Source organism: Tasmannia lanceolata, unplaced genomic scaffold (assembly GCF_043159265.1).
Source record: "Tasmannia lanceolata isolate RefF3 unplaced genomic scaffold, GAP_Taslan_0.1 ptg000037l, whole genome shotgun sequence".
Classification (NCBI taxonomy): Eukaryota; Viridiplantae; Streptophyta; class Magnoliopsida; order Canellales; family Winteraceae; genus Tasmannia; species Tasmannia lanceolata.
Window position 1 is genome coordinate 9,058,780 of NW_027518714.1, and position 26,624 is coordinate 9,085,403.

At 39.1% G+C, this 26,624-nt stretch overlaps 1 protein-coding gene and 2 pseudogenes across 5 annotated transcripts; 1 reads left to right on the top strand and 2 right to left on the bottom strand.

Annotated features, from left to right (window-relative positions):
* Positions 1-1,385: 1,385 nt before the first annotated feature.
* LOC143861997 (pentatricopeptide repeat-containing protein At5g46460, mitochondrial pseudogene) lies at positions 1,386-3,725 on the bottom strand (annotated as a pseudogene).
* Positions 3,726-9,020: 5,295 nt separating this feature from the next.
* Positions 9,021-18,516, top strand: LOC143861999 (cytochrome P450 CYP72A616-like). The gene is made up of 5 exons (XM_077372988.1): positions 9,021-9,421; positions 16,140-16,360; positions 16,496-16,740; positions 17,121-17,508; positions 17,798-18,516. Exons 1-5 carry the CDS (start codon positions 9,148-9,150, stop codon positions 18,221-18,223), a joined length of 1,554 nt encoding a protein of 517 aa, XP_077229103.1. The 5' UTR covers positions 9,021-9,147; the 3' UTR covers positions 18,224-18,516.
* A 371-nt stretch (positions 18,517-18,887) lies between these two features.
* Positions 18,888-23,669, bottom strand: LOC143862345 (pentatricopeptide repeat-containing protein At5g46460, mitochondrial pseudogene; annotated as a pseudogene). Of its 4 annotated transcripts, none has more exons than XR_013240268.1 (3): positions 20,412-23,669; positions 20,200-20,287; positions 18,888-20,113 (listed from the first exon to the last, which is right to left on the bottom strand). The product of XR_013240268.1 is annotated as a pentatricopeptide repeat-containing protein At5g46460, mitochondrial pseudogene, transcript variant X4 (transcript). The 4 variants fall into 4 exon arrangements; XR_013240266.1 differs by having other exon boundaries at positions 18,889-19,255; positions 19,948-20,287; XR_013240265.1 differs by having other exon boundaries at positions 18,889-19,475; positions 19,948-20,287.
* Between the last annotated feature and the right edge of the window lie 2,955 nt (positions 23,670-26,624).

The following is a 26,624-nucleotide window of genomic DNA, read 5'->3' on the forward strand; positions in this document are numbered from 1 at the left end:
CTAGTGCATTCAAGGAGTCCCCCTCAATAATAAGAGGACCCAAGTTATTGCTCACATTCCATCTTAGACAAAACAATAAAGCCCTCACTTCTGATTTATGAGCATCGCATACACCAGCCGTGTGCGAGAATGACATCAATACCCCACCATTAGCATCTCGAATCAAGCCACCAATCCCTGCACGACCCAGGTTACTGATAGAACTCTCATCAAAATTCAACTTGACCCAACCCACCGGCGGCGGTTTCCATTTAGTGGTATTTTCATCTTGTTTTTCCTCTCCCAAATGACAGAGTGCCAATTTCTAGGTGTTTCCCTAACTGCATATGTAAGCCCGCTTTTGACTCTAGTCCAAGCAATCAAGGCCAACTTAATTTCAAGAGCAATCTCACACCACGGCCTCTCCTTTTCTTCAAATATCCTCCTATTGCGCTCATTCCATATGTTCCAAATCACAACGTAAGGAACAAGCTTCCACATAGCTTGTCCCGTGCTGCCCAAAGAGGCCGCCGTCCCAAGAGAGTGGAACCTTCTTAGACTGTTATGTAGGGTTGTTGCAAACACAAATCACAATCAAAATATATGTAGTAGAGAAAATAAAGCAAAAATACAGAACAAAATACAATTTATGTTGATTGACAGTGGGGCAAAAGCTCGAGTGCTACTTGTTGGTTTTCACTAGGTGTGAAAGTGAGGCCATACTAATTGACACGCACACCAGCACACACCACCACGCACCCTGTAAAAACTCCTCAACACTCATGTTACGGGGATCCATCCAGCTGTAAATATGTTCACGCCACAATTAGCTGCCCTACAAGGATACGAGGAATTAGACCAGCCAATTCCTTGAGGTTGGAAAGAGAAAGTAAAATTACTAGATAAATTGGAGACAAACTGATCGAATATGTAACTTACCACTAACAAAAGTGCCACGATGATTGTTTAATTGGAACCCTCAGATTAATTTTAGATTCATCATTTTATCCTTCCATCTGTCAACATATGTTGAGAAGGCTTCGAAAATTCAGCAACAGGCACACCCGAAAAGAAATCCAAGCACGTGATATTCAAGAACTAGAATGAGGTACTGGTGAAATTAGTGGAGCTAGTGTGCAAGAAATTTACAGTAGGATGAGAGTTTGTACTTGTCGTTCCAATGATCCAGATACCAAGCAGTGGCATTCTTGAGAGGAAAATTCCTACTGTAGCTGGATCTTTATGTCTTTTTTTTTTTCTTGAATGGTAGTCCTGCATTCAAAAGCATTATTATGCTTTTGAATAAGCCTGTACTCGTACAATGGCGTGTATAATTCCAAGAACTGGTAGGAATGTATGGACTCCACAAAAGTTCAAAATTCCAAGAACTTCCAAAATCAAGATCACAACCAAATAGCATGTGATAATTGTCACAGCCATCACTGATCCAATCTCATTATATTTGCAGAAAATTCCAATCCCAGTTCAAATTTGTTGTAGGCTTAACAAAGAGAAAAGAATAACGAAGAAACACCATCATCTCCATCACGGTCCTCCATGAATTCTGCTCTTCGATCCTCCAATGGTATCCCAATGAGAAGATTCTGTGTGTTACTAATCTCGCTTTGATGTTTCAAAAGCACATGTTGACAATCATCTCAAGCATTATCAACCTCCCCATGAATCCGAATTTCTACCAATAACCCCCACAAGAACAAGCACCATTTTTAAAATGATGGAAGCGACTCGAATCTATCACAATGATCTCACGATCAACTATCCCAGATATAAGCTTTATAGCCGAATAGCAATCACCACATACATGGAGGTTCTTCATCACCCTTAGTGTGCTCCCCTCTACAGTAGATACAAGCCCAAGTCCAATAGCAAGCCTTTCACTATGGTAAGCCAACATAACGTCCATCTGTTCATCTTCCACAGCATGCAAGGCAAACCTTTTATCAGAAACACAACCAAATTCCTTCAATTTACCACCCAACGAATCCAGCTTTTTGTAAATCTCTTTGCACATTGGGTGGTCCTATCCCCACTGACAAATTCATGCCTCGATCCCTTTAACATAATCCAATTGCATCCTGGCTTCTTTATTATTCCTCTCTCTTTCATCATCCCTCTAATTTGCGAGACATCCATCCATCTACCAGATGAAGCATATATATTTGATAACAAAACATAAGCCGCACTATTGAGTGGGTCTAAATCAAAAATATGATTTGCAGTTCTACTAGCCACTTCAAGATTTAAATGCACCCTACAAGCACTGAACAAAGCTAGCCAAACTATGGAGTTTGCTTTCATGGGCATGTTATTTATGAAATCCTCTGCCTCCTCTAGGTTCCCGGACTGACCCAAAATGTCTACCATACATACACAGTGCTCAAGCTTCACTTCAATGGACGGATCTTGTTTAAATAATTTGAAAAAGTGTCTCCCCTTGTCAAGCATCCTTGAATGGCTGCAAGCATTTAGCAACCCAATGAATGTAATCTCATGAGGCCGTACTCCAGCATCTGCCATCAGATCAAAGAACTTGAGGGCACGTGGGCCACACCCGTATTGTGCACATCCAACTATAATAGAGTTCCATGAGACAAGGTTCCTCTTGCTCATGTTGTTAAACACAGTCACTCCATCATTAATATTTCCACATTTTTTAATACACGACAATGAGCGAGTTCCCCACAAACACATCAATATTCAATCCTAGCTTAATAGTTTTTGTATGGATTACTTTTCCTCTATCAAGAGACTCTAGCCCACATGATGAATTCAGGGACTAGTAAAAGTGGCTGGTTGGGCTGGACCCCAACCTTTGTCATGTTATAAAACACTTCCAATGCCTCTTCATGCCTACCATTCAAACCATAGCCTGTTAGAAGAGATGTCCATACAGCCACATTTCTATGCACATTTTCGAGGAAAAACTAGGGAGAAATCTCAACTTGCTTGCAACTAGCATAGAGAGTAATAAGCAAAGTAGAAACAAACATGTCAAAGATGTAACCCGATTTTATGAGATGGGTATGAATTTGAACAGCACAATGTAGTGCTGATATATTAGCACAAGCTGTTGGTACACACGTAAAAGTGCTTGAAGTTGGTTCAACCCCTGAAACCCACATTGTTTTGAAGAGAGACAATGCTTTATCACTCTCCCCATTCTGATCAAGCCCACCAATCATTGTAGTCCATGAAATCACATTGCGGCAAGGCATTTCCTCAAACAATTTATAAGCATCTTCAGTTCTACCATTACTACAATACCCAAATATCATTGAATTTCAAGCAGCAGTATCTCTCCAAGGCATCTTATTAAACAATTCCTCCGCAATTTCGATTCTTCCAAACTGCGCAAACCCATCAATCAGCGTAGTCTAAGAGATGACATTTCTTTTTGGCATTTCATCAAAGAATCTCCGAGCCATATCTAAGTTCCCACAGTTCAAACACCACTTGATCATTGAATTCCAACAAACAACATCGCGTATGGGCATTTCATCGAACAGTTGGAGAGCTTCATCAATTCGATTGATTCGTGAATACCCATTGATCATCCTAGTATAAAGATAAGTATCAAGATATGGGATTTTGTCAAAAACTCGACGAGCATCCCCCAATCTTTCGTTTCGTAGGTGATCCAATATGATCGAATTCCATGAAGAGGCAACCATCTTGGCACTATTTTTCGTACCGATGAAGGAATAACCAGTAATTGAAAACCCAGATGAAAACATAACGCAAGCTCCGTTTGGTTGCCAGTAAAAAATTTATCCTGGGAGCTTTTTAATCCAAAGTAAAGTCAACGGGATTTGCTAGGTTTTTTTTTTCCTACAATTCCTAAAATCCCCATAAAAAATTAGGGGTGTTATTACCAAATATGGGAAGGGAGAAGAGATGGAAGAGAGAGAAAGAGAGACGACATCATTCCCTAAGAAAGAAAAAGAGAGGAGAAGGAGTCAATGTCATACTCATAAGCAATTATTACAAGAGTGAGATTAAAAAAATTCTAGTGCTAAAAGGCAACCAAACATGGGATGGGGCGAAAATTTTACTAAAAACTTCCTAGGTTTTAAATTTTACTGGCAACCAAACAGATTTATGCATCAGAGCAACGGCCTCCAACGAATGTTAGGATCACTTTCCCTTTTTTTAGAAGATTTTAATTAAGCTAGATTTCCATATTGCACTATATTTCTATTTTCTTATTTCCTATTTTGCTAATCTATATTTCCTATTTTGCTATCCTTATTTTCTATAAGATGTAGATGCCGTATGGCTTTTTGAGCAAGAAATAAAATCACGTTTAGTGCTTGGCACGTTGGAGGTCGAGTTTCCTCGAATTAACTCATTGAAGGCCTGAGTTTCCTTGAATTAGCTCACTTTCTTCTCTCTTTTCCTCTCAATCTATCAATATTCTTCTTTATTTTCTATCTAATAGAACGGCGTTCTATCAACGAACTAAAGTCTTTGTTATGTTTTTACTTCGTTTTATGATAAATTCTATGGTACACATTTCCGTGGAAAAAAAAAAGAACAGCGGGGCTAACTGATTTGGATTATCTAAACCATTCATTTGATGGCCTCTACCGCAGACAGGCCGTGCCCTAAAAATCTTCCACATAAGATGAACCTAACTCTCCAGTATATTTGGTGTAAAATGAACAGCTTAGTAAGTGTAAAGACATATAAAAGCATCTACAAATTGAAGGGTTAGGATCATAGGATCAAGAGAACATTTTGAGAACATTTTAGGGGCACGGCCCTTCCGGGGACCAACAAAAGACTAGCCTTATCACTTAGTCACCCACAACAGGTGATAAGCAGTCCAGCCCAGCTGCTAGAAAACCAATCCATAGTCTCCAAACAGCGAAAAGTGGTTCCCCAGCTGCTAGAAAACCAATCCATAGTCTCCCTTAGATTTTGGATCCTTTTTTTCTTATCTACAATATAGGGGATCCACGCCTAATCTTGCACACTAGAATGGGGCAACCCACTTGGTCATGAACCCATGTCCACGTGGCATTCTTTCCATAAGATTTAAGGCCTACAAAAATTAAGGCCATGTTTGGCAGCCATGAAAGTTTTTTCCATGGAATATTGGTTTATCAGGTGGGACTGGGAGATGTGTGAGGATAGGTGGGAGAGAAGAGAATTGAGACTCCTGCTCCCAAAAGAATAGATGATGTTAGTGGCAAAAGATGGCAGCCTGTTTAGACTCCTGCTCCCACATAAATCAAAGATTTCCAATGCAGCCCTACCGACCCTAGAGCGGGCTAACATGCTGAAAATCGAAGTAATTTGTAAGCATAGATCATTTACTTAAAGAAGGTGTACCAGTGTTTAAAAACTCGTTGACACGACAAGGAACTTACCCGAGTCGATCGACAAGGATTTTTCTTGGCAGCGTTCTGCATTGCACCACATCAGCATTCCGTGTTTTTTTCCTAGAGAGTCAATAAAAACTCCTTCAACTCTCCCGAGTGACTGCGTAAATCGCGTCAACCGTATTCTTGGCCGCATCCGTGCTGAGTCGACAAGGTTTTTTCCTGGCCGCATTCCGCGTCCCATCCGCATTTTTAAACACTGAATATGTATATGGGATGTTCTTTAACCCAACTTCATGTAATAAAACTTTGCGCATTAGGAAGATACAATTCTCTAGTTTGAGGAAGGAATTTTCTTAGGTTGAACCTAACACATCTCCTGCACTTTTATATGTTGGTGTTGGTAACTATTTAAGGGTGTAGGCAGCAATAGTTTCTCTTTGGGCATTGGCTGTAGACTTTGAAGGAATGTACTTGTGTTCCTTCCATAGTAGCTATAATATTGGGTATTGCTTTTTCTCTGATTGTCTCTCAATTTCTTTAACGGCCTTCTGTTTATTTAGTTTGTTGCTCTATCATTGTAAAGGCCATCTTAGAAGTGGCTGGTTTCTACTAGTTGGTGTAGCTTCAGTCGCTGGGACTGTTATGTATGGGTGTTGCAAACACAAATCCCAATCAAACTACTAGTAGTAAAGAAAATAAGCAAAAACACAACCAGATTTATGTGGCTTGACAAACTAGAGTGCTACTTGCTGGTTTTCATTAGGGGTGAAAGTAAAGCCATAAAAGTTGGTAACCATTATCATGGTAATTTCAGATCTGTGTAAAGTAATCCAACTGTCACCAAGCCCATTAGTACCAACCTAAACATTTGATAGGAAGGGCCCTATTAGTAAGGCCCTCATAACCCAAATGGCTCCCTGTTCTAATCACAGTATACATTTTCTGGCTGTGCTAATCATAGTAGACTTTTTCATAATGTTGGACATAGATTAGTTTTCTGGTTTGACTAGCTTTATGACTTGGCTATTGGCCTGGCCACCTCATAGCTGGGAAATTGATTGTTGTGAACATCGCCTACATGAATGGAGGTCGGCCAAATCAGAAGCAGATGTTATGGCTACACAAGGCACAGAACGAATGGCATTATAATCAGTCATGTGGAGTTTTTTTGTTCTGTTTTGTGCTTCAAGTGTAATTCCTGTTACTTGAGGAAGACAAATCTCTTTAGAAATCTGTAATTTTCGGTTGCAATGGTATTACTTGCTTCAAATATAAAAAGAATGGTGAAGTACTCTTGTAAAAGGAATATAATGTTATTCGTAAGGAATTAAAACTCACAAAAATTGAACACGGTACAAAAATTTTGATCAGCTGATGGCCTACAACAGTACTGTACTGTTAATATTTTGGGTAAGAAGATTGGAAAATTAGGTTATGGTAGAAAGGTGTAACAAGGAAACAAGGGAGTAATTGCAGAATCATGTACTTCTAAGAACACATGGTAAAAAGATTGGAAAAACAAATCTGCCCTGTTCCCAGAATTTTCTATAGACCCTATCTCCTCAAATTAGCTGAAGATATCTATTTCTTTCTTTTTTCAGTTAATGAACGTTAAAAATGAAACAAAACTGTGATTCTAGAGAATTTGATGCTTTTCTTCAATAAAAAAAAAGGAAAAAATACAGATACACCCCCTCAGGTTCCAGATTAGAGATGATCTCAATGTCTTTGAATCTTGGAAAATATCCCACATTTGGAGAAAAGCAAACGCTCCAGCTGATATTTTGTCCAAGAGATCGTGGATGTGGAAGGGAGATCGGATTCCTCCCCCTCTTTGCTCCCCAAATCTGCTTTCATGCCTAAATTCAGATAGGGAAGGCACCTTTTATGCTAGATTGTAATGTTTCCATGTTTTCTTTAGCATTGTTTTGGTTGTTGCTTTGTTGGGAGTTTGTTCGCTTCCTCTTGGCCTTTGAGCCCCTTTAATTCTCTGTAATTATATTTCATCAATGAAATCTGGTGGGGGTCCTGCCTAGGCCCAGCTTACTCAAAAAAAAAAAAAAACTTTCTAACACATTCAACTCTAAACCCTGACTTTCAAAACGTAACAAGTATACCCCCTCAACTTTCTGACACATTTAAGTAGACCCCCCCCCCCCGGTCGACGGTCCGTACTTTAACCTGACGGAATGACTAAAACTTACTTGGGTTAATATTTTGAGGACAAAAATACCCTCTTTACTGGTTTTAAGCCATTTGCAAAGGGACTAGGGTTACGCCATTTCCTTCCAAGCTTGTTTCTTCCTTGTTGATAGTTCCTCCTCCTCAATGGCATCAAGTGGCTCTTCTTCAAGACATCCTCCACCACAGACAACGGACCCCAGTCTGTGGCTACATCAAACCCCACATTTCAAGGAAAAAACACTGATAAAGACAAAAAAAAAAGAAAAAAGAAAGAAAGATAATTATGTGAATGAAGACAAATAAAACCCTTACATTGAGGGTTTGCGCTGTTAAATAAACGAGGGTTTGAATCAAACCCTAATTTTCAGTTTTTAAGTATGAAAACCCTATGTTTTAGTTGGGGAAGACGAGGGTATTATAGTCATTTCCTCCTCTCCGTCCACTTCGCCACATTAAAAAAATCCATTTAAACCTCAAGAGGTGTACTTGTTACATTTTGAAAGTAATGTGTCAGAAACTAGAGGGGGTGTAAATGTGTTTCCCCCCCCCCCAAATAAAAAAGGGGAAATGATATCACCACTCAAACGTTTTATAACATGCGATCAACTCCCTTGTCTCGTTTAGTATTTTTGAGAACTTTAATATCCTTCAGACAGCCCTTTAAAAGCTAAACTACAAGAGAGTTGAGCATGGATTATTAAAACATTTGAGTGGTGATATCATCTCCCCAAAATATGGTAACATTAAACTCGCTCCAATTATTTTACACTCATGCCACGAATGCTAGTACGTAGCGTGTTTCTTTTCCATCATCACTCGTTCTTTTGCATAAAAGTTTTCGTCGGTCAACTTTTATATGGAAAATTTTATTGGAATTTTTTCTATGATTGATTTTTTTACATGTCACGCATAGCATGCGTGGAGGCAGGCAATCTCATGTTTTGATATGGTAGGGCCCACCATTTTAAACCCATGAGTGGGCCCACCATCTCCATCCGAATCCTTTCATACAGTGGGGCCAACAGTTTTACATCATTTTTTATAGGGATTGTCCCACCAACTCCACTCAAGCTATATGCAGAGGGTGGGGTCCACCATTTTACCTGACTGGGTTCCAGGATCTCCACCCAAGCAATGTATGAGTGTGGCCCACTATTTTACACCTTTTACATATCCGGCCCCTTTTTTTACTTGGACAGCCAGATACAGTGTATCTATGACTGCAGTGGGGGGCGGGGGCTGACCGATGTGCTTCACATGGGACGTGTTCAATGGACCTGATGTTGCTTCCCATTTGGAGTTGATTATTGCGATTTGTAAGTTTCACCAAAATGAAAATTTCCCGAATATAAAAGACAAATGCTACGAATACCTTTCCATTAGTAGTGTCATCCATTCAAAGTGGGACCCAGCCCACAAGATGAACGATCGTAGGATGTTCAGTGGGGGGACCTAGGAGTAGGATACTTGGGCGAACGATATTAGAACTCACCTGGAGAAGTGCATGAAAACTAAAGGAAGAGTTGTTTAATTGCAATTGGCAAAAGACCGACTCATGGTTATTTATGTGGGCTGACGCTTTTCTGATTTTCCGTTCTTACGAGCGAGCACCGAGCAGAGACTGTAAAAGAAAAAAATGGGTGATTTTCTGTCCATTTCTCTGTTGATTTCTTGTGTTTTGCTAGTTTCATGTACTTGGAGATTAGTTTACTGGATTTGGTGGAGACCCATGAAGCTGGAGAGGTATTTGAAGGAGCAAGGGATCAAAGGCCCTCCCTACAAATTGTTGTACGGCAACATGACGGATATAATCAGCTTTATGATGAAAGAACACTCAAAACCTATGAATCTCTCTCACCATATCGCTCCTCGTGTCCATCCCTTCCATTATCAAACGATGAAGAAATACGGTAGTTTTTTCCATTTTCTCTTACTTTTTTATTTTATATTTTTATGCGGTTTCTTTGATAATTTTTTTTTTTTTTCATTCGTGTCCTGCCTTATTTCTCTTGAAAAAATATTATTTCCATTTTTTGGACTAATTTCAATTTGTGGGTTTTTCCTGGAACCTGCTATCCTGCTTGATTATTCTATATTGAAATTCCACCAATTTTGTTCTTGTAATATGTTATTTTCGTGAACATAGGATACTGGATAGCAACTCTAGCCAAGGATAAAAAGAAAACCCAGTTTGCTACAATTGGGGAAATAATTTGGTGTGAAACACCCACACTGAAAGCTTTCTACGTGTGAATTTAATCACCGTCCAACCAAACTTAGGGGTAGAATTTCTTAAATCAGACAATATCCAATCTTGGAGGCATGGACGCTTGATTATTTCCTTTCTCAATTTCTTGTTTCTGATTTTATTTAGAAGCTGTTATTTATACCCTGTTGCTTTGATAGATACACCCCTTCTCTCTACATTAAAAATGATAGCTGCTGGGAAGAGAACACCATGGATGAGCAATTTTCTGTTAGAGGTTTTGGATTTTCAAAATCTTTGTTTTTTAGTGAAAAATAGCACTTTGGAAAATGTTTTTCAAAATTGTTTGGGCAAAATAAAAAGTTTTCTTGAAAGAGTTGCTTTTTGCAAAGTAGAAGTGTAGGGGAAAAAATAGCCATAAAGAGATGGGTTTATAATTTAACTTACCAACTTCTCCAATAGCTTAAGCTGTTGGAGAAAGGCGTTATTTATCTTGTATACTCTAACACTCCCGCACACGTGTGGCCCACTCGGCAAAAACGTGGCGCTCACAAAACATAAGGGGCCCACATTTTTGGGGTGATCGAAACCACTCATTTGAAAGGCCCTTAGATGGATATGGTGCCTACAAAAAATAGGTCCATAGGATCATCCTAACCCTTCCATTTATGGAGGTTAAAAATGGGCATATTTATGGAGGTTTCAACCTCCACAAATGGAAGGGTTAGGATGATCCTATGAAGTTGATTTTTTGGGCACACCCTATCTATGTGAGGGCCTATCATATGAATGCTTTGGATCATCCAAACAAAGTGGGCTCCTTATGTTTTTAAGCGCCACCTCATATAAGCTATATGAGGTGAAACCTTAGGAACTCTATTATATATATAAGGATTGTACGCTCGAGCGTACCAAGGTTATGGTACGCTCGAGTGCCCAATCACATGTGGGCCCACTTTGTTAGGATAATCCAAAGCATTCATTTGAAAGGCCCTTATATAGATGGGGTGTGTACCAAAAATCAGCTCCATAGGATCATCCTAACCCACCCATTTGTGGAGGGCAAAATGGACAGACCACAAATCTGCCCATTTTTGCCCTCCACTTTTGGAGGGGTTAGGATGATTCAATGGAGCTAATTTTTAGTACACACTCTATCTATGATAGGGCCTTGCAAATGAATGCTTTCAATCACCACAAAAAAAATGGGACTCATGTGCTTGGGCACTCAAGTGTACCATAAGCTTGGTACGCTCGAGCGTACAATCCTCTCTCTCTCTCTCTCTCTCTCTCTCTCTCTCTCTCTCTCTCTATATATATATATATATATATATATATATATATATATATATATAGAGAGAGAGAGAGAGAGAGAGAAGGGTTCCTGCTAACGTTAGCAGCTAGCTTAGCTGCATAGCGTAAAACAAGGGTGGGCCACATTGTTAGGCTGATCCTAAGCATTCATTTGAAAGGCCCCATCATGGATGGGGTGTGTACCAAAAATTAGCTTTATTGGATCATCATAGGATGTCCATTTGTGGTGGTGAAAATGGACAGATACTATTTGTCCACTAATCTGCCCATTTTTTCACCTCACAAATGGAAACATTAAGATGATCCAATGGAGCTGATTTTTTATGGACACCCTATCCATAAAAAGGCATTCCAAATGAATGATTTGGATCCCCCCAACAATGTGGGCCCACCTTGTTTTACGCTAACGTTAGCAGGAACCCTTTCCTCATATATATATATATATATATATATATATATATATATATATATATATATATATATATATAGAGAGAGAGAGAGAGAGAGGCAAGTGAAGCTACACCGCCGGTGTAGCTAACTTAGCTACACCGCCGGCTTAAAATACAATGGGCCCACATTATTTTGGTGATCCAAACCATTCATTTGATTGACCCTCACATAGATAGGGTGTCCACCAAAAATCAGCTCCATAGGATCATCCCAACCCTACGATTTGTGGAGGCAAAAATGAACGTGTAAAAACCTTCACAAATTTGTCCATTTTTGCCTCCACAGTTTGAAGGGTTGGGATGATCCTATGGAGCTGATTTTTGGTGGACACTCTATCTATGTGAGGGCCAATCAAATGAATGGTTTGGATCACCAAAACAATGTGGGCCCATTGTATTTTAAGCCGGCGGTGTAGCTAAGTTAGCTACACCGGCGGTGTAGCTTCACTTTCCTCATATATATATATATGAGAGAGAATATACATATTAGAGAACGGTTTCTACACACACAAGTGTAGATAAGTTTTATATATATATATATATATATATATATATATATATATATATATATATATATGAGAGAGAGAATATACATATTAGAGAACGGTTTCTACACACACAAGTGTAGATAAGTTATCTACACAGTAGCTTAAAATACAGTGGAGGGCATATTGTTTGGGTGATCCAAACCATTCATTTGATTGGCCCTCACATGGATAGGGTGTCAACAAAAAATCAACTCCATAGGATCATCCCAACCCTACGATTTGTGGAGGTAAACTGAACGTGTATAAACCTTCACAAATCTGTCCATTTTTTGCCTCCACGGTTCAAAGGGTTAGGATGATCCTATGGAGCTGATTTTTTGTGAACACCCTATCTATGTGAGGACCAATCAAATGAATGGTTTGGATCACCCAAACAATGTGGGCCTCCACTGTATTTTAAGTTAATATGTAGATAACTTATCTACACTTGTGTGTAGAAACCGCTCTCTCTCTCTCTCTCTCTCTCTCTCTCTCTCTCTATATATATATATATATATATATATATATATATATATATGTGTGTGTGTGTGTGTGTGTGTGTGTGTACGCGCGCGTGCGCGCGCGAGCGTGCTTAGGGAGCTCCCTAAGGACAAGTGGCTTAAAAAGCCACCGATTGGTTCGTATGGCGGTCCACCTCTGTGGGGTCCACAAAAAGCAACCGATCAGTGGTTTTTAAGCCACTTGTGCTTAAGGAGCTCCCTAAGCATGTGCTTAGAAACACTTTTCTATATATATATATATATAGGAAAGTGCCTCTAGTCTCTCCCCTAGATAAGCTTATCTACTCCTCCCTTTAAAAAAACACAGTAGGCCCACGCTGTTTGGATGATCCAAAGCATTCATTTGATAGGTCCTAACATAGATAGGGTGTGCCCAAAAAATCAGCACCAAAGGGTCATCCTAGAATTTCATTTTGTTTGGCACACCGTGTCCAAAATGGACGCATATAAACGTGGACGTTTATATGTGTCCAAAATGGGTACCACAAGGCACCACAAAACGAAGTTCTAGGATGACCCTTTGGTGCTGGTTTTTTGGGCACACCCTATCTATGTTATGACCTATCAAATGAATGCTTTGGATCATCCAAACAGCGTGGGCCCACTGTGTTTTTTTAAAGGGAGGAGTAGATAAGCTTATCTAGGGGAGAGACTAGAGACACTTTCCTCATATATATATATATATATATACACACACACATACTAGTAAAAAAACCCGTGCGATGCACGGATCGCACGGGCCGACAAAGAACTGTACGGACCACATCATAGGTTGATCCAAACCGTCCATGTGATGGAACACAACATCAATAGGTTGTGCCCGTAAAATCGTTTCCATAGGCTGATCGTAGCCCTCCAATCTATAGAGGTTTCCATAATTAAAAAAGCATAAAATAGGGGGTAGGATTGAAATTATGTGGCTTTAATGGGTGCCTTTGTTAAAAAGCAAAAAGGAGAGGGTAGGATTGAAAACATGTGGGTATAATGGGTGCATTTATTTAAAAAAGTCAAAAAACGTGATGTGTAATTCTCATAGAATTTTGAGAGAAATTCAAATGATTCTCTCATTTTCTCTTATGCTATATATATATACTAGTAAAAAACCCGTGCGATGCACGGGCCGACAAAGAACGGTACGGACCACGTGATAGGTTGATCCAAACCGTCCATGTGATGGAACACAACATAAATAGGTTGTGCCCCAAAAATCATTTCCATAGGCTGATCCTAGCCCTCCAATCTATAGATGTTTCCATAATTCCTTTTATCTTAAATCGGATGGTTAAGATCACCCTATAGTTTTTTAATTAAAAAACCATAAAGGAGGGGGGTAAGATCGAAATTATACGGCTCTAATGGGTGCCTTTGTTAAAAGCATAAAGGAGGGGTAGGATTGAAATTATATGATCTAATGGGTGCCTTTGTTAAAAGCATAAAGGAGGAGGGGTAGGATTGCAATTATATGAGTTGAATGGGGGCATTTGTTCAAAAAAGTCAAAAAATGTGAGGTGTAATTCTCACGGATTTTTCAAAAAAATAGAAAAAACTCTCTCTTTTCATCCCGGCTTATTATAGTAGATATATATATATATATATATATATATATATATATATATATATATATATATATATATATATATCTAGAGAGAGAGAGAGAGAGAGGAAAAGGAGTGTGCGGTCGAGTGCACCTAAGCTTAGGTGCGGTCGAGGGCCCAAACACATGGGTACCACATTTTTTGTGTTGATCAAAACCATTCATTTGCAAGGCCCCATCATAGATAGGGTGTGTATAAAAAATCAAGTCCATTGGATCACCCTAACCCCTCCAAAAGTGGAGGGAAAAAATGGGCAAAGTTGTGGCAAACGGTGTCTGTCCATTTTGACCTCCACAAATGGATAGGTTAGGATGATTATATGGAGCTGATTTTTTGTACATACCCAATCTATGTAAGGGCCTTTCAAATGAATGCTTTGGATCATCCTAAAAAAGTGGGCCCACATGAGTTTGGGGCCCTCGACGGCACCTAAGCTTGGTGCGGTCGACCACACAATCTTATTCCTCACATATATATATATATATATATATAGAATATATATATATATAGAGAGAGAGAGAGAGAGAACGGTTTCTACACACAAGTGTAGATAAGTTATCTACACACTAGCTTAAAATACAGTGGGGGCCCACATTGTTTGGGTGATCCAAAGCATTCATTTGATGGGCCCTCACATAGATAGGGTGTGCCCAAAAAATCAGCTTCATAGGATCATCCTAACCCTTCGAACCGTGGAGGCAAAAAATGGACAGATTTGTGAAGGTTTATACACGTCCATTTTACCTCCACAAATCGTAGGGTTGGGATGATCCTATGGAGCTGATTTTTTGTGGACACCATATCTATGTGAGGGTCAATCAAATGAATGGTTTGGATCACCCAAACAATATGCCCTCCACTCTTATTTTAAGCTAGTGTGTAGATAACTTATCTACACTGGTGTGAAGGAACCGTTTTCTCATATATATATATATATATATATATATATATATATATATATGAGAAAAGATTTCCTACACATTAAGCTTAAAATATAGTGGGGACCACATTGTTTGGGTGATCCAAAGCATTCATTTGATTGGCCCTTACATAGATAGGGTGTGGCCAAAAATCAGCTCCATAGAATCAATTTTGAGGAAAAATCATGGAAAATGAGTTTACCAAAACACTGTCAGTCATTTTCCATAGAAAAAAAATCCCTACATCCAAACACCACTAAAAGTGCAGAAGTGCTGTCAAAAAGGGTTAAAGAACTTAACCAATTTCCAAGGAAAAAATTGCAATATAGCTGCACAAGAATACAATTTTCACAAGTTTACACACAAATGGCAGCCAAAATGCAATTAAACTAGAGGGTGCAATTCATGTGATGGCATTGAGAGTGCAATTCATGTGAACTTATTGCAACTTTAACACCATCTTGCATTTGAAATCTGATTAGATTGCAGACCTAAACCAGGTGTGCAATCTGATACAAGTTTACACAAATTATACCAGCCATTCAATTAGATTGCAGACCTAAACCAGGTGTGCAATCTGATACAAGTTTACACAAATTATACCAGCCATTCAATTAGATTGCACATGCAAACTAGACCTTAGGCTTTGTTTTGCCTTGTTTTTAAAATTGGATGGATTGAAGTTGGATAGTTGGTTAGTTCTGTAATAGGGTTTTTCGTTCACTCGAGATAGATTTTGAAATGGGTTTTGATTTTTAAGGACTTGCCCAGATGACAATGATGTCTGTTCTGTTCTACATAGTTGGTTAATTCTGCAATAGGTTTTTCTGTTCACACGAGATAGAATTTGAAATGGGTTTTCATTTTTAAGGACTTTCTCAGATGATAATGCTATCTGCTCTGTTCTACTTGAAATGGTTTTCAACATTCTCTATTGCATATTATGAGAGCAGGACTTTAAAGAAAGGATTTGTTCTGACGTCTAATTGTGTTGGGCTTTCTTAGTTTCCATTTCAGTCGTACTAGAAATCTTTGTCTTTTAATATAATGAGTTTTTCATTAGTCCAAGTACTAAAACTCTTACTGTAAAACACAGGTAAAATGTCTCTTACTTGGTTTGGAACAAATCCCAGGGTGATCATAATGGATCCAGAGCTGATAAGGGAAATTCTGTCAAACAAGTTTGGTCACTTTGCGAAGCTAAAACCAAATCCAATCATAAAGTTGCTGGCAACAGGGCTTTTGAGCTACGAGGGTGAGAAGTGGGCCAAACACAGGAGGATCATAAACCCAGCATTCCACCAAGAGAAATTGAAGGTCATTTCCCAATTCATAACAGTAAAAAAAAGCGACCGTTTCCGTGCTTTGTAGTTAATAACAAACCAGACATTCTTGTTATTTTTGCCCGCATTATCGCCAGCGGTTAAAATTTATCTTTTGTGTTTGTTGCAGCGGATGCTACCAGCGTTCTCTACTTGTTCTAGTGAATTGATTAGCAGATGGGAGGACTTGGTTGGTTCTCAAGGCTCCTGTGAATTAGACGTGTGGCCTGAACTCCAGACTTTAACAGGAGATGTGATCTCTCAGACGGCATTTGGTAGCAACTACAAAGAAGGAAGGCGGATTTTCCAACTCCAAACAGAACAGGCTAAGCTTCTTATCGAAGCTGCTCAGTCCGTATACATCCCTGGCTTCAGGTTTATTCTTCTTTTTACTTGCTTTCTCTTACCCAAGTTCATTAACAATAAGAAGAGCATATCAATAACGTAATTTAGTGGAATAGGAATCCTACACTAAATTAACATAGAATCTCTTTAAACCACTCCATCGGTTAATGACAGTAAAAACTTCCAGTCCTATCATTGCATTCAAGTACTGTATGAGTGCTGACCAGCTCGGTCCGCAGGGCTCCCCTTTTTTCTTCCATATTTAATAGAACTTCTGCCTTCAACTTCTAGGCTATGCGGAGCAACCCTTCTAATTCCATAGCAAGGGAAAACAGAAAGGAAGAAATCCATATGACGATTATCATAAACTGCACGTGCTATTACTTGACCAACATTATCTATTGCTACAGGTTTCTGCCCACAAAGAATAACAATAGGAGAAAGGCAATTGATAGAGAAGTGCGAGCTCTGTTGACAGGTATTATCAAAAAGAGAGAAAAGGCTCTTAAATTAGGAGAAGCCGATAACGACGACTTGCTGGGAATTCTTATGGAATCCAACTTAAACGACTGTCAGGAAAATGGGAACACCAAGAGCAGTGGATTGACGACTGAAGACGTGATACAGGAGTGCAAGCTATTCTACTTTGCTGGTCAGGAAACAACGTCCATTTTGTTGGTTTGGACAATGGTTGTGTTGAGTATGCATCCAACCTGGCAACAAGAAGCAAGGGAAGAGGTTTTACAAGTCTTTGGGATAAACAAACCAGACTTTGATGGCTTAAACCACCTGAAGATTGTGAGTAATTGCTACATTCTCTTCAATATATCAACAACTTGTGCAGAGGCATAGGTAACCAATTACTAAAACTGGTAGCTGCAAATCCCAATCTCATGAATTTAAACCCGTTGACTAATAGAAGAAATGATTTGTTTTCCTAACCCAAATTTGTTAAAAGCCAGCTAGTTGCTTATTTCTTCCATTGAATCTAAACATATTAACATATTAGATGTTTTAGCATGCAATGTCACACTGATTTGTGAAGGAAGCCATATGCTGTATGAAATTCTTGAAATCTCTATTGCAGGTAACCATGATATTGTACGAGGTTCTCCGACTATACCCGCCTGTGACTTTTCTTATTCGGCACACTTACAAAAGAATGACACTCGGAGGAATCGACTTCCCACCTGATGTACAACTCTCTCTGCCAATACTCTTTACGCATCATGATCCTGAAATATGGGGTGACGATGTGGATGAGTTCAAACCAGAGAGATTCTCAGGTGGTGTTTCAAATGCAACAAAGAATCAAGTTGCATTCTTCCCCTTCAGTTGGGGCCCACGTATATGTATTGGGCAGAGCTTTGCCCTGATGGAAGCTAAGCTTGCTTTAGCCATGATTCTACAACACTTCTCGTTTGAGCTGTCGCCCACCTATGCTCATGCACCTTACACTGTCATAACCCTTCAACCCCAACATGGTGTTCAGGTTATCTTACAAAAACGCTGAATTCTACAGATACAAGGAACTACCTTGTAAAGTAGTTTAATTTCATAGGAGTATCCTTAAGCTGAGTTGAATGTGTATATGGGATGTTCTACAACCCAACTTTATAACTTTGCGACAATTCTCTAGTTTGAGTAAGGAATTTGCTTAGGCTTGTGGCTAGACTTCTATTTGTGGGTGTTGGTAATTACTTGATAGTGTAGCCAGCACTAGTTTCTCTTTGAGCGTTGGCTATAGACTTCGACAGAATGTACTTGTGCTCCTTCCATAATAACTATACTGGGTGTTGCTTTGTCTTTGATGGTCTGTCAATTTCTTTGACGGCCTTTTGTTTATTTAGTTTGTTGCTTTATCATTGTAAAGGCTATCTTAGAAGTGGCTGGTTTCTACTAGTTGGCGTAGCTTTTGTAGCTGAGACTGTTATGTATGGCTGTTGCAAACACAAATCCCAATCAAACTTTAAGTAGTAAAGAAAATGAAGCAAAAACACAGCCAGATTTATGTGGCTTTACAAACTAGAGTGCTACTTGCTGGTTTTCACTAGGGGTGAAATTAGGGCCATAAAAGTTGGTAAACAACATCATGGTAATTACAGATCTGTATAAAGTAATCCAACCATCACCAAACCATAGTAGACATTTTCTGGCCGTATTAATCATAGTAGACATTTTCATTAAAAGAATGGCGGAGTCCTCTTGTAAAAGGAATATAATGTTATTCATAAGGAATTTGAACTCACGAAACCAATCCAAACTATTTGAACACCGTACAAAAATTTTGATCGCTGATGGCCTACAAGAGTATCTTACTGTATGTATTTTGGGTAAAAAGATTGGAAAATTAGGCTATTGTTGAAAGGTGTAACAAAGAAAACAGGGGAGTAATTGCTGAACCATGTACTTCTAAGAATAAATGCCCTCCTCCATAGTCTGATGGACAGTGCTAACTTGCTTTCACTGGTAGTGGGTAGACAAAGGAGATGCATTTTCGTATCTTTTCCACCTTTCAGACAAGACCTCTGAAGCCAATTTTCCTCTGATCATTACAGGAGTTCAATCCAAAATAGCATGTATTAGAGATTGACCTTCTATATGTAAATGGCACCAAATGAGGTATCCTTCTTTTAATCTCAACTGCAATGCATATACATCTGAACAACATATCTCTATCTTTATAAAGCATCTAGCATGTTCACTTAGTTTCAAAATCTCTGCTCCATAAACATCATCCTCAAGCAAAGAAGTACGCTTACTATCTGATTTAACATCAATAAATACTTTAATATCTTCCTCATGAATCAGAGGAATTTATTTTCAACAAAATCTCAACCAAATAATATGTCAGAAAATTATTCATGAGACTCCTGTTCCCACATAAATAGATGATGTTAGTGGCAAAAGATGGCAGCCTGTTTAGCTGTTGCACTTAGGAGTAGACATTGTGAAGATAGTTTTTGTGCGGAAAAACCCCATCAGACAATGAAATAAGACGTTTTCCACAAATAAACGGAGTTTTTTTCACTGTAAAATTTTTAAACGGAGTATTAAACGGCACACCAATAAAAACCATTTTTTCAGAAAAAAAAAATGTTTTAAACACCGTTTTGCTAACTATAGGTAATACCCGACATCCTAGACCCGACACGAAAATATCCTGGTTTGGGGGTTCATAAATCATGTGGCTCTTGGGTTGGGTCAATTTTCAAACTGATCGAATATGGAACTTACCAGTAACAAAAATGTCACAACAATTGTTTACCCTCGGATTAATTTCAGATTCATCTATTGTCTCCTTCCATCTGTCAACAGATGATGAAAAGGCTTCGAAAATTCAGCAACAGGCGCACCCCAAAAGCAATCCAACCACGTGATATTCAAGAACTAGAATGAGACACTGTTCCATTTCAAAAAAGAATGAGACACTGATAAAATTAGTGAAGCTAGTGTGCCAGATATGTATAGTAGGATGAGAGTAAGCACTTGTTGATCCAATGATCCAGATATAGCAACGAAGCAATGCCATTCGTGAATGAGAGGAAAATTCATACTGGGGCTGGATCTTTGTACCCTGCATTCAAAAGAATTATTATGCTTTTAAATAAGCATGTAATTTTACAATGCGGTGGATGATGAACAATAAAGCTACCATTTCAAAAAAAAATGAACAATAAAGCTAATTATTGGTTACTAACCTAGTAGGAATGTATCAGAGTATTGGACTCTCCACAAAAGTTCAAAATTCCTAGAACTTCCCAAATCAAGATAACAATCAAATAGCATGTGATAATTATCACAGCCATCAATGATCCAATATCATTGGATTTGCCGAAAATTCCAATCCCAGCTCACATTTGTTGTAGGCTTAATAAAGAGAAGAGACATACGAAACAATACCATTATCTCCATCCTGGACCTCCATGGATTCTGCTCTTCGATAGTCCAATGGTATTCCAATGAGCAACTTCTGTGTGTTACTAATCTCGCTATGATGTTTCAAAAACACATGTTGACAATCATCTCAAGCATTATCAACCTCTCCAAGAATCCAAATTGTGATGCAAGTGTCTTGTATTCTGGCAGTTTGTTGATGTAGTGGCATTGATATATAAGCCACATATTAGGGTTACGATTTGCAAGGTTTTCTTTGTGATTTCTTGGCCGAGAAGGGGAGATTTTTTTGTTATCCTGAAACTGAAATAGTGAAACTCTTCGCCTGTGGACGTAGATACACTTCTGAACCACGTAAATCTTGTCTTTTTCTTTGTGTGATTGTGTTTCTCAAATCTTTTTCTTGTTGCGTGCAGCAAATCATGTTTGATCCTTGTTTGAGAAGGCATTTCTCGGGTTTCCATACAAATTTCTACCAATAATCCCCACAAGAACAGGCACCATTTCTAAAATGATGGAAGCGACTCGAATCTCTCACAATGATCTCACGATCAACTATCCTAGACATAAGCTTTATAGCCGAATGGCAATCACCACATACCCTGAGGTTTTTCATCACCCTTAATGTACTCCCCTCTATAGTACATAGAAGCCCAAATCCAATAGCAAGCCTTTCACTATGGCAAGACAACATAACGTCCTTCTGTTCATCTTCCACATCATGCAAGGCAAACCTTTTATCCGAAACATAACCAAATTCCTTCAATTTAGCACCCAATGAATCCAGCTTTTTGTAAATCTCTTTGCACAGTGGGTGGGTCCTATCCCCACTCACAAACTCATACCTTGACCCCTTTAACAGAATCCAACTGCACCCTGGCATCTTTACTATTCCTCTCTTTTTCATCGTCCTTCTAATTTGTGAGACATCCATCCATCTACCAGATGAGGCATATATATTTGATAATAAAATATAAGCTGCACTATTAAGTGGGTCTAGATCAAAAATATGCTTTGCAGTTCTACTGGCCACTTCTAAATTTGAATGCACCCTACAAGCACTGAGCAAAGCTAGCCAAACTATGGAGTTTGCTTTCATGGGCATGTTATTTATGAAATCCTCTGCCTCCTCTAGGTTCCCGGACCGACCCAAAATGTCTACCATACATACACAGTGCTCAAGGTTCACTTCAATGGATGGATTTTGTTCAAGTAATTTGAAAATTTGTCTCCCCTTGTCCAGCATCCTTGAATGGCTGCAAGCATTTAGCAACCCAATGAATGTAATCTCATCCGGCCGTACTCCAGCATCCGCCATGTGATCAAAGAACACGAGGGCACGCGGACCACACCCATGTTGTGCACATCCAACTATAATAGAGTTCCATGAGACAAGGTTCTTCTCGCTCATGTTGGTAAACACAGTCACTCCATCATTAATATTTCCACATTTTGAATACATGACAATGAGTGAGTTCCCCACAAACACATCAATATCCAATCCTAGCTTAATAGTTATTGTATGGATTACTTTTCCTCTATCAAGAGACTCTAGCCCACATGATGAATTCAGAGCACTAGTAAAAGTGGACTGGTTGGGCTTGACCCCAACTTTTGTCATGTTATAAAACACTTCCAGTGCCTCTTCATGCCTACCATTCAAACCATAACCTGTTAGAAGAGCTGTCCATACAGCCACATTTCTATGCACGTTTTCTAGGAAAAACTTGTGAGAAATCTCAACTTGCTTGCAACTCGCATAGAGAGTAATAAGCGAAGTAGAAACAAACATGTCAAAGATGTAACCTGATTTTATGAGATGGGCATGAAGTTGAACACCAGAATGTCGTGCTGATATATTAGCACAAGCTGTTAGTACACAAGCAAAAGTGCTTGAAGTTGGTTCAACCCCTGATACCCACATTGTTTTGAAGAGACGCAATGCTTTATCACTCTCCCCATTCTGTTCAAGCCCACCAATCATTGTCGTCCATGAAATCACATTGTGGCATGGCATTTCCTCAAACAATTTATAAGCATCTTCAATTCTACCATTACTACAGTATCCAAAAATCATTGAATTCCAAGCAGCAGTATCTCTCCAAGGCATCTTACTAAACAATTCTTCCGCAATTTCGATTCTTCCAAACTGTGCTAACCCATCGATTAGCGTAGTCCAAGAGATGACATTTCTTTTGGGCATTTCATCAAAGAATCGCCGAGCCAGATCTAAGTTCCCACAGTTCAAACACCCCTTGATCATTGAATTCCAGGAAACGACATCTCGAACCGGCATTTCATCGAACAGTTGGAGAGCTTCATTGATTCGATTGATTCTTGAATACCCATTAATCATCATAGTATATAGATAGGTATCAGGATATGGGATTTTGTCAAAAACACGACGAGCGTCGCCTAATCTTTCGTTTCTGATGTGATCCAGTATTATCGAATTCCATGAAGAAGTAACCATTTTGGCACTATTTTTCATACCCATGAAGGAACAGTAGGATCTCTTCCTAGTAACTGAAAACCCAGATGGAAAACACAAGGTTATCAGCCAGGATTTGAAATGCGGAATGAAGGCGGTAAATCTCTTCATGATTTTTCATCAGATCAACGGTCTCCAACGACCAAAGTCTTTGTTATGTTTCTACTTCTATGGTACGCATTTTCCGTGGAAAAAAAGTATAGCGGGGCAGGGATAAAATGTTCAGCTCAGAAAGTTAAGAGGTCGTATAAAAGCATCTACAAATTTAAGGGTTAGGATCATAGGATCCTATGATCCTAACTCTCCAGTACATTTGAGGTAAAATGTACATTTGTCAGCCATGAAAGGTTTTTTCATGGAATTTTGGTTTATCAACTGTGCGAGAGGTGCCACGGCGCAATGAGGGTAGGAGAGGAAGAGAATTGAGAGTAGGAGTGCAACTTGGATCGGGCTCAACCCGATTTTGGCTCAGGTTGGGTTGGCATTTCCGCATGTTGGGTTGGGTTAGTGTTGGGAAAAGACAACCCGATTTAATTTTGGGTTGGGTTAGGGTTGAGGCTCTGGCGACCCGACCCAACCTCTGTCTTATAATTTTATCTCAGTTTTCTTTTAGTCATTCCACTTTTCTGTTTGGCCTGAGGTGAACCCGAACCCAACCTGACAACCAGACCCAGTTTCGGGTTAGATGGGTTGGGTTCGGGTTGAGGTAATGCTATCTCGGGTTGGGTTAGGGTTGGCCTCAACCCAATCAAACCTGCCCGAGTTGCACCCCTAATTGGGAGGGCATGAGTGACAAGAGGATGAGAAAGTGGCTAAAAAATAGGGTTTTTCTTTTCCTTATTTTTTGCCACGTAGCATATGCCCTCTCAAATCTTTTCCTCTCCCACTCTCCTTACCCTTCTCTCAACACATAGCTCATACTTTTAGTAAGCTCACATTCCATTAAAAAAATTATGGTTGGCAAGCATGGCCTAACAATTTATCGTTTCTTGGATGAACTTTGAAGGAGGGATTGTTATATGAGGGATATGTGAGGGCAAAAGTTCAAGTGGGGCCAAAAGCTCAACGATTGGACCCATTTATTTCTTAGGCCTTGCTATGGATGAGCCATCAAGGTTAATTCAACCCCATCATACCCGCATCATATCGACAATCCCTTTGTTTTACAATGGCACTCGATACTTCAGTAACCACTTTCTAATTGGGATCGGGAGCATCTTTAACAGCCTTTTAAAGTAATTAGAGAAGTGCAGAGCAAGGAATGAAGTGCTATAATTCCTTCAAAGGATTTCAAAGCTCCTGGATACTATGACAACTTTAGTTAAGCTGTTAGAGTTGGTGTTATTTAATAATTTATATTTCAACACTCCTCGTCACGTGTGGCCCCTCTTTTTTGGGTTACCCTACTCTTTTTTGGGTTACCCTACATGTGGATAGTTGTTGGGTTTTGAACCCAGGACCTACAGTGAGGCAAATTGCTCTAATACCATATAAAACTACCAATTACTCCAAAAGCTTAAGCTGTTATAGTTGTCAAGACATTTGCCCCCAAAGACACACCACATACCCCTTTGGAGATGGTAATTAAAAACACGATAAGTCACATATTCGCACGCCTGTCTGATGCTTAGAATGGATCATGCAACGGGAACCACTTATTTTCATCATCTAAACCATTCATTTAGTGGTTCTGACCGTAAATTGATCGTAGCCCAAAAATCTTCTCGAGAAAATAATCCTACCCTCTCAGTTACCCCCACGCCCTAATGGAACTTAGTTTTTGTAATTAAAAATATGCCAATAATGATGAAAATGCCTTCCCGCCACTAAAGCCTCCAAAGGCTAGTGTCCAAGTAGACTCCGACGAGTAAAAACATGGCCCATCAGTAACCGGAAAACCGAACCATAGTATACATTAGATTTTGAGTCTGTTTTCCGGCCTTCGGAGTGTCATCATTATGGGCATGGATATCCTTTCCCTACCAAAAAAAAAAGGACGGCCGAGTGCATGAGGCTCCAGCCATTGCGGGGTTTGGGAAGGGCTAGATGTACACAGCCTTACCCTACTTTGCAGAGAGGCTATTTCTGACTCAAACCCGTGACCAATGGATATCCTTTTCCTACCAACAAATGTACAAATAGTTTCACCTGTTAATTGATTAGTTTTATTTTTTTTTGGTATACGCCCACATAATTTTGTATCTAGATCCAGATATTGCTTTAATTTCTCATCCTCTAACTATTGGGCTAATCGGGAAACGTGATCAGGGTTTGCAGCTCTTACCATTGCCTGCATATACTGTTTTTGAAAATGATTACTGGTTACCAAATCACACACACCTGATCGAACGTGAAATTTGCAAACTAAGAGTTATTCCCTCCCTCTTCCCCTCTCTGAAAAACAGAAGGGATTTTCTGAAGCATTCAATAAAAATATGGGGGTTAATGAGGAAAACGATCATCTAAAACCAGTGTATGTGGAACATCTATTGTAATTGGGGGAAATGATATGATAAGTCGCACCATACCATGACATAGCTAATGATCTACATTGAAATATCACCATGCATTTGTTCTATAAGTATGATAGCCCAAGACAACATTTGATCAAAATGGCCTAAGAATTTTTCATTTTCATGATTTTTTAAATAATAATTATTCATGACTTTCTTTTATTTTATATTTCTAGAGAGAAATAAGGAGGTAAAGGTGATGACACGATTTACCAAAAAAATTCGAGTCCTAGAACATTTATTTTTCGCATATTTCACTTTTTTCCGTGTTGCTAATTTTTATGTTTTATTGGAAGCCAGACTCTGTTCAAGTCGGTATTTCTTGATCTTTAGAGGAATTTATAATAGGATTGAAAATCTAGATATATTTTGGAGCCGTTTGGATACCCGGATTTTAGATTCCTTGATTTCTTCTAAATTGTATATTGGAAACCAGTCATTTTCTGATTACTCGCCCTTCTTTCCGACAGCAAAAAAGCAGCAGTTCATCCCATGTTTCCAGGTTTTAGAAATCTTAGGATGGGGAAGAGATTTCTAAATTTTGGATTTCTTACTTTAAATCCAAGAAATGCTGTCACGACAGCATGCAGCAGCTTGATCATGAACCCTCTTTTACACTGTTTTTAAACTAAAACTTGGATTCTAAAATCCATGTATCCAAACGGCCCCTTACATTCTAGAAAAGGATCAAAACAGTCAAAACTGAGCGGCAACATGTAGTTGTGTAACACAGTTAAAAAAATTCGCACGGACCACAACCCTTTTCCAGTTCAAAGAAAAATAAACAAAAAATTTGGATGTGGAAAATGAGAAAAATAAAGCCCACTAAACAGAGAAAAACACACCAAAGGCAGCCATTGAGAAGTCATCCAGATTCAATAACTTGACGGGAACGCGAATCCGGCAATCTAGACTAGGAAGTCTAAAGCAGTGTCCTTCAAAGCCTTCGGTTCCTTCCAGACTATCCGATTTTTCAGCTGCTTCTGGCTAGTGATCTAGAGAAACAGACAGAA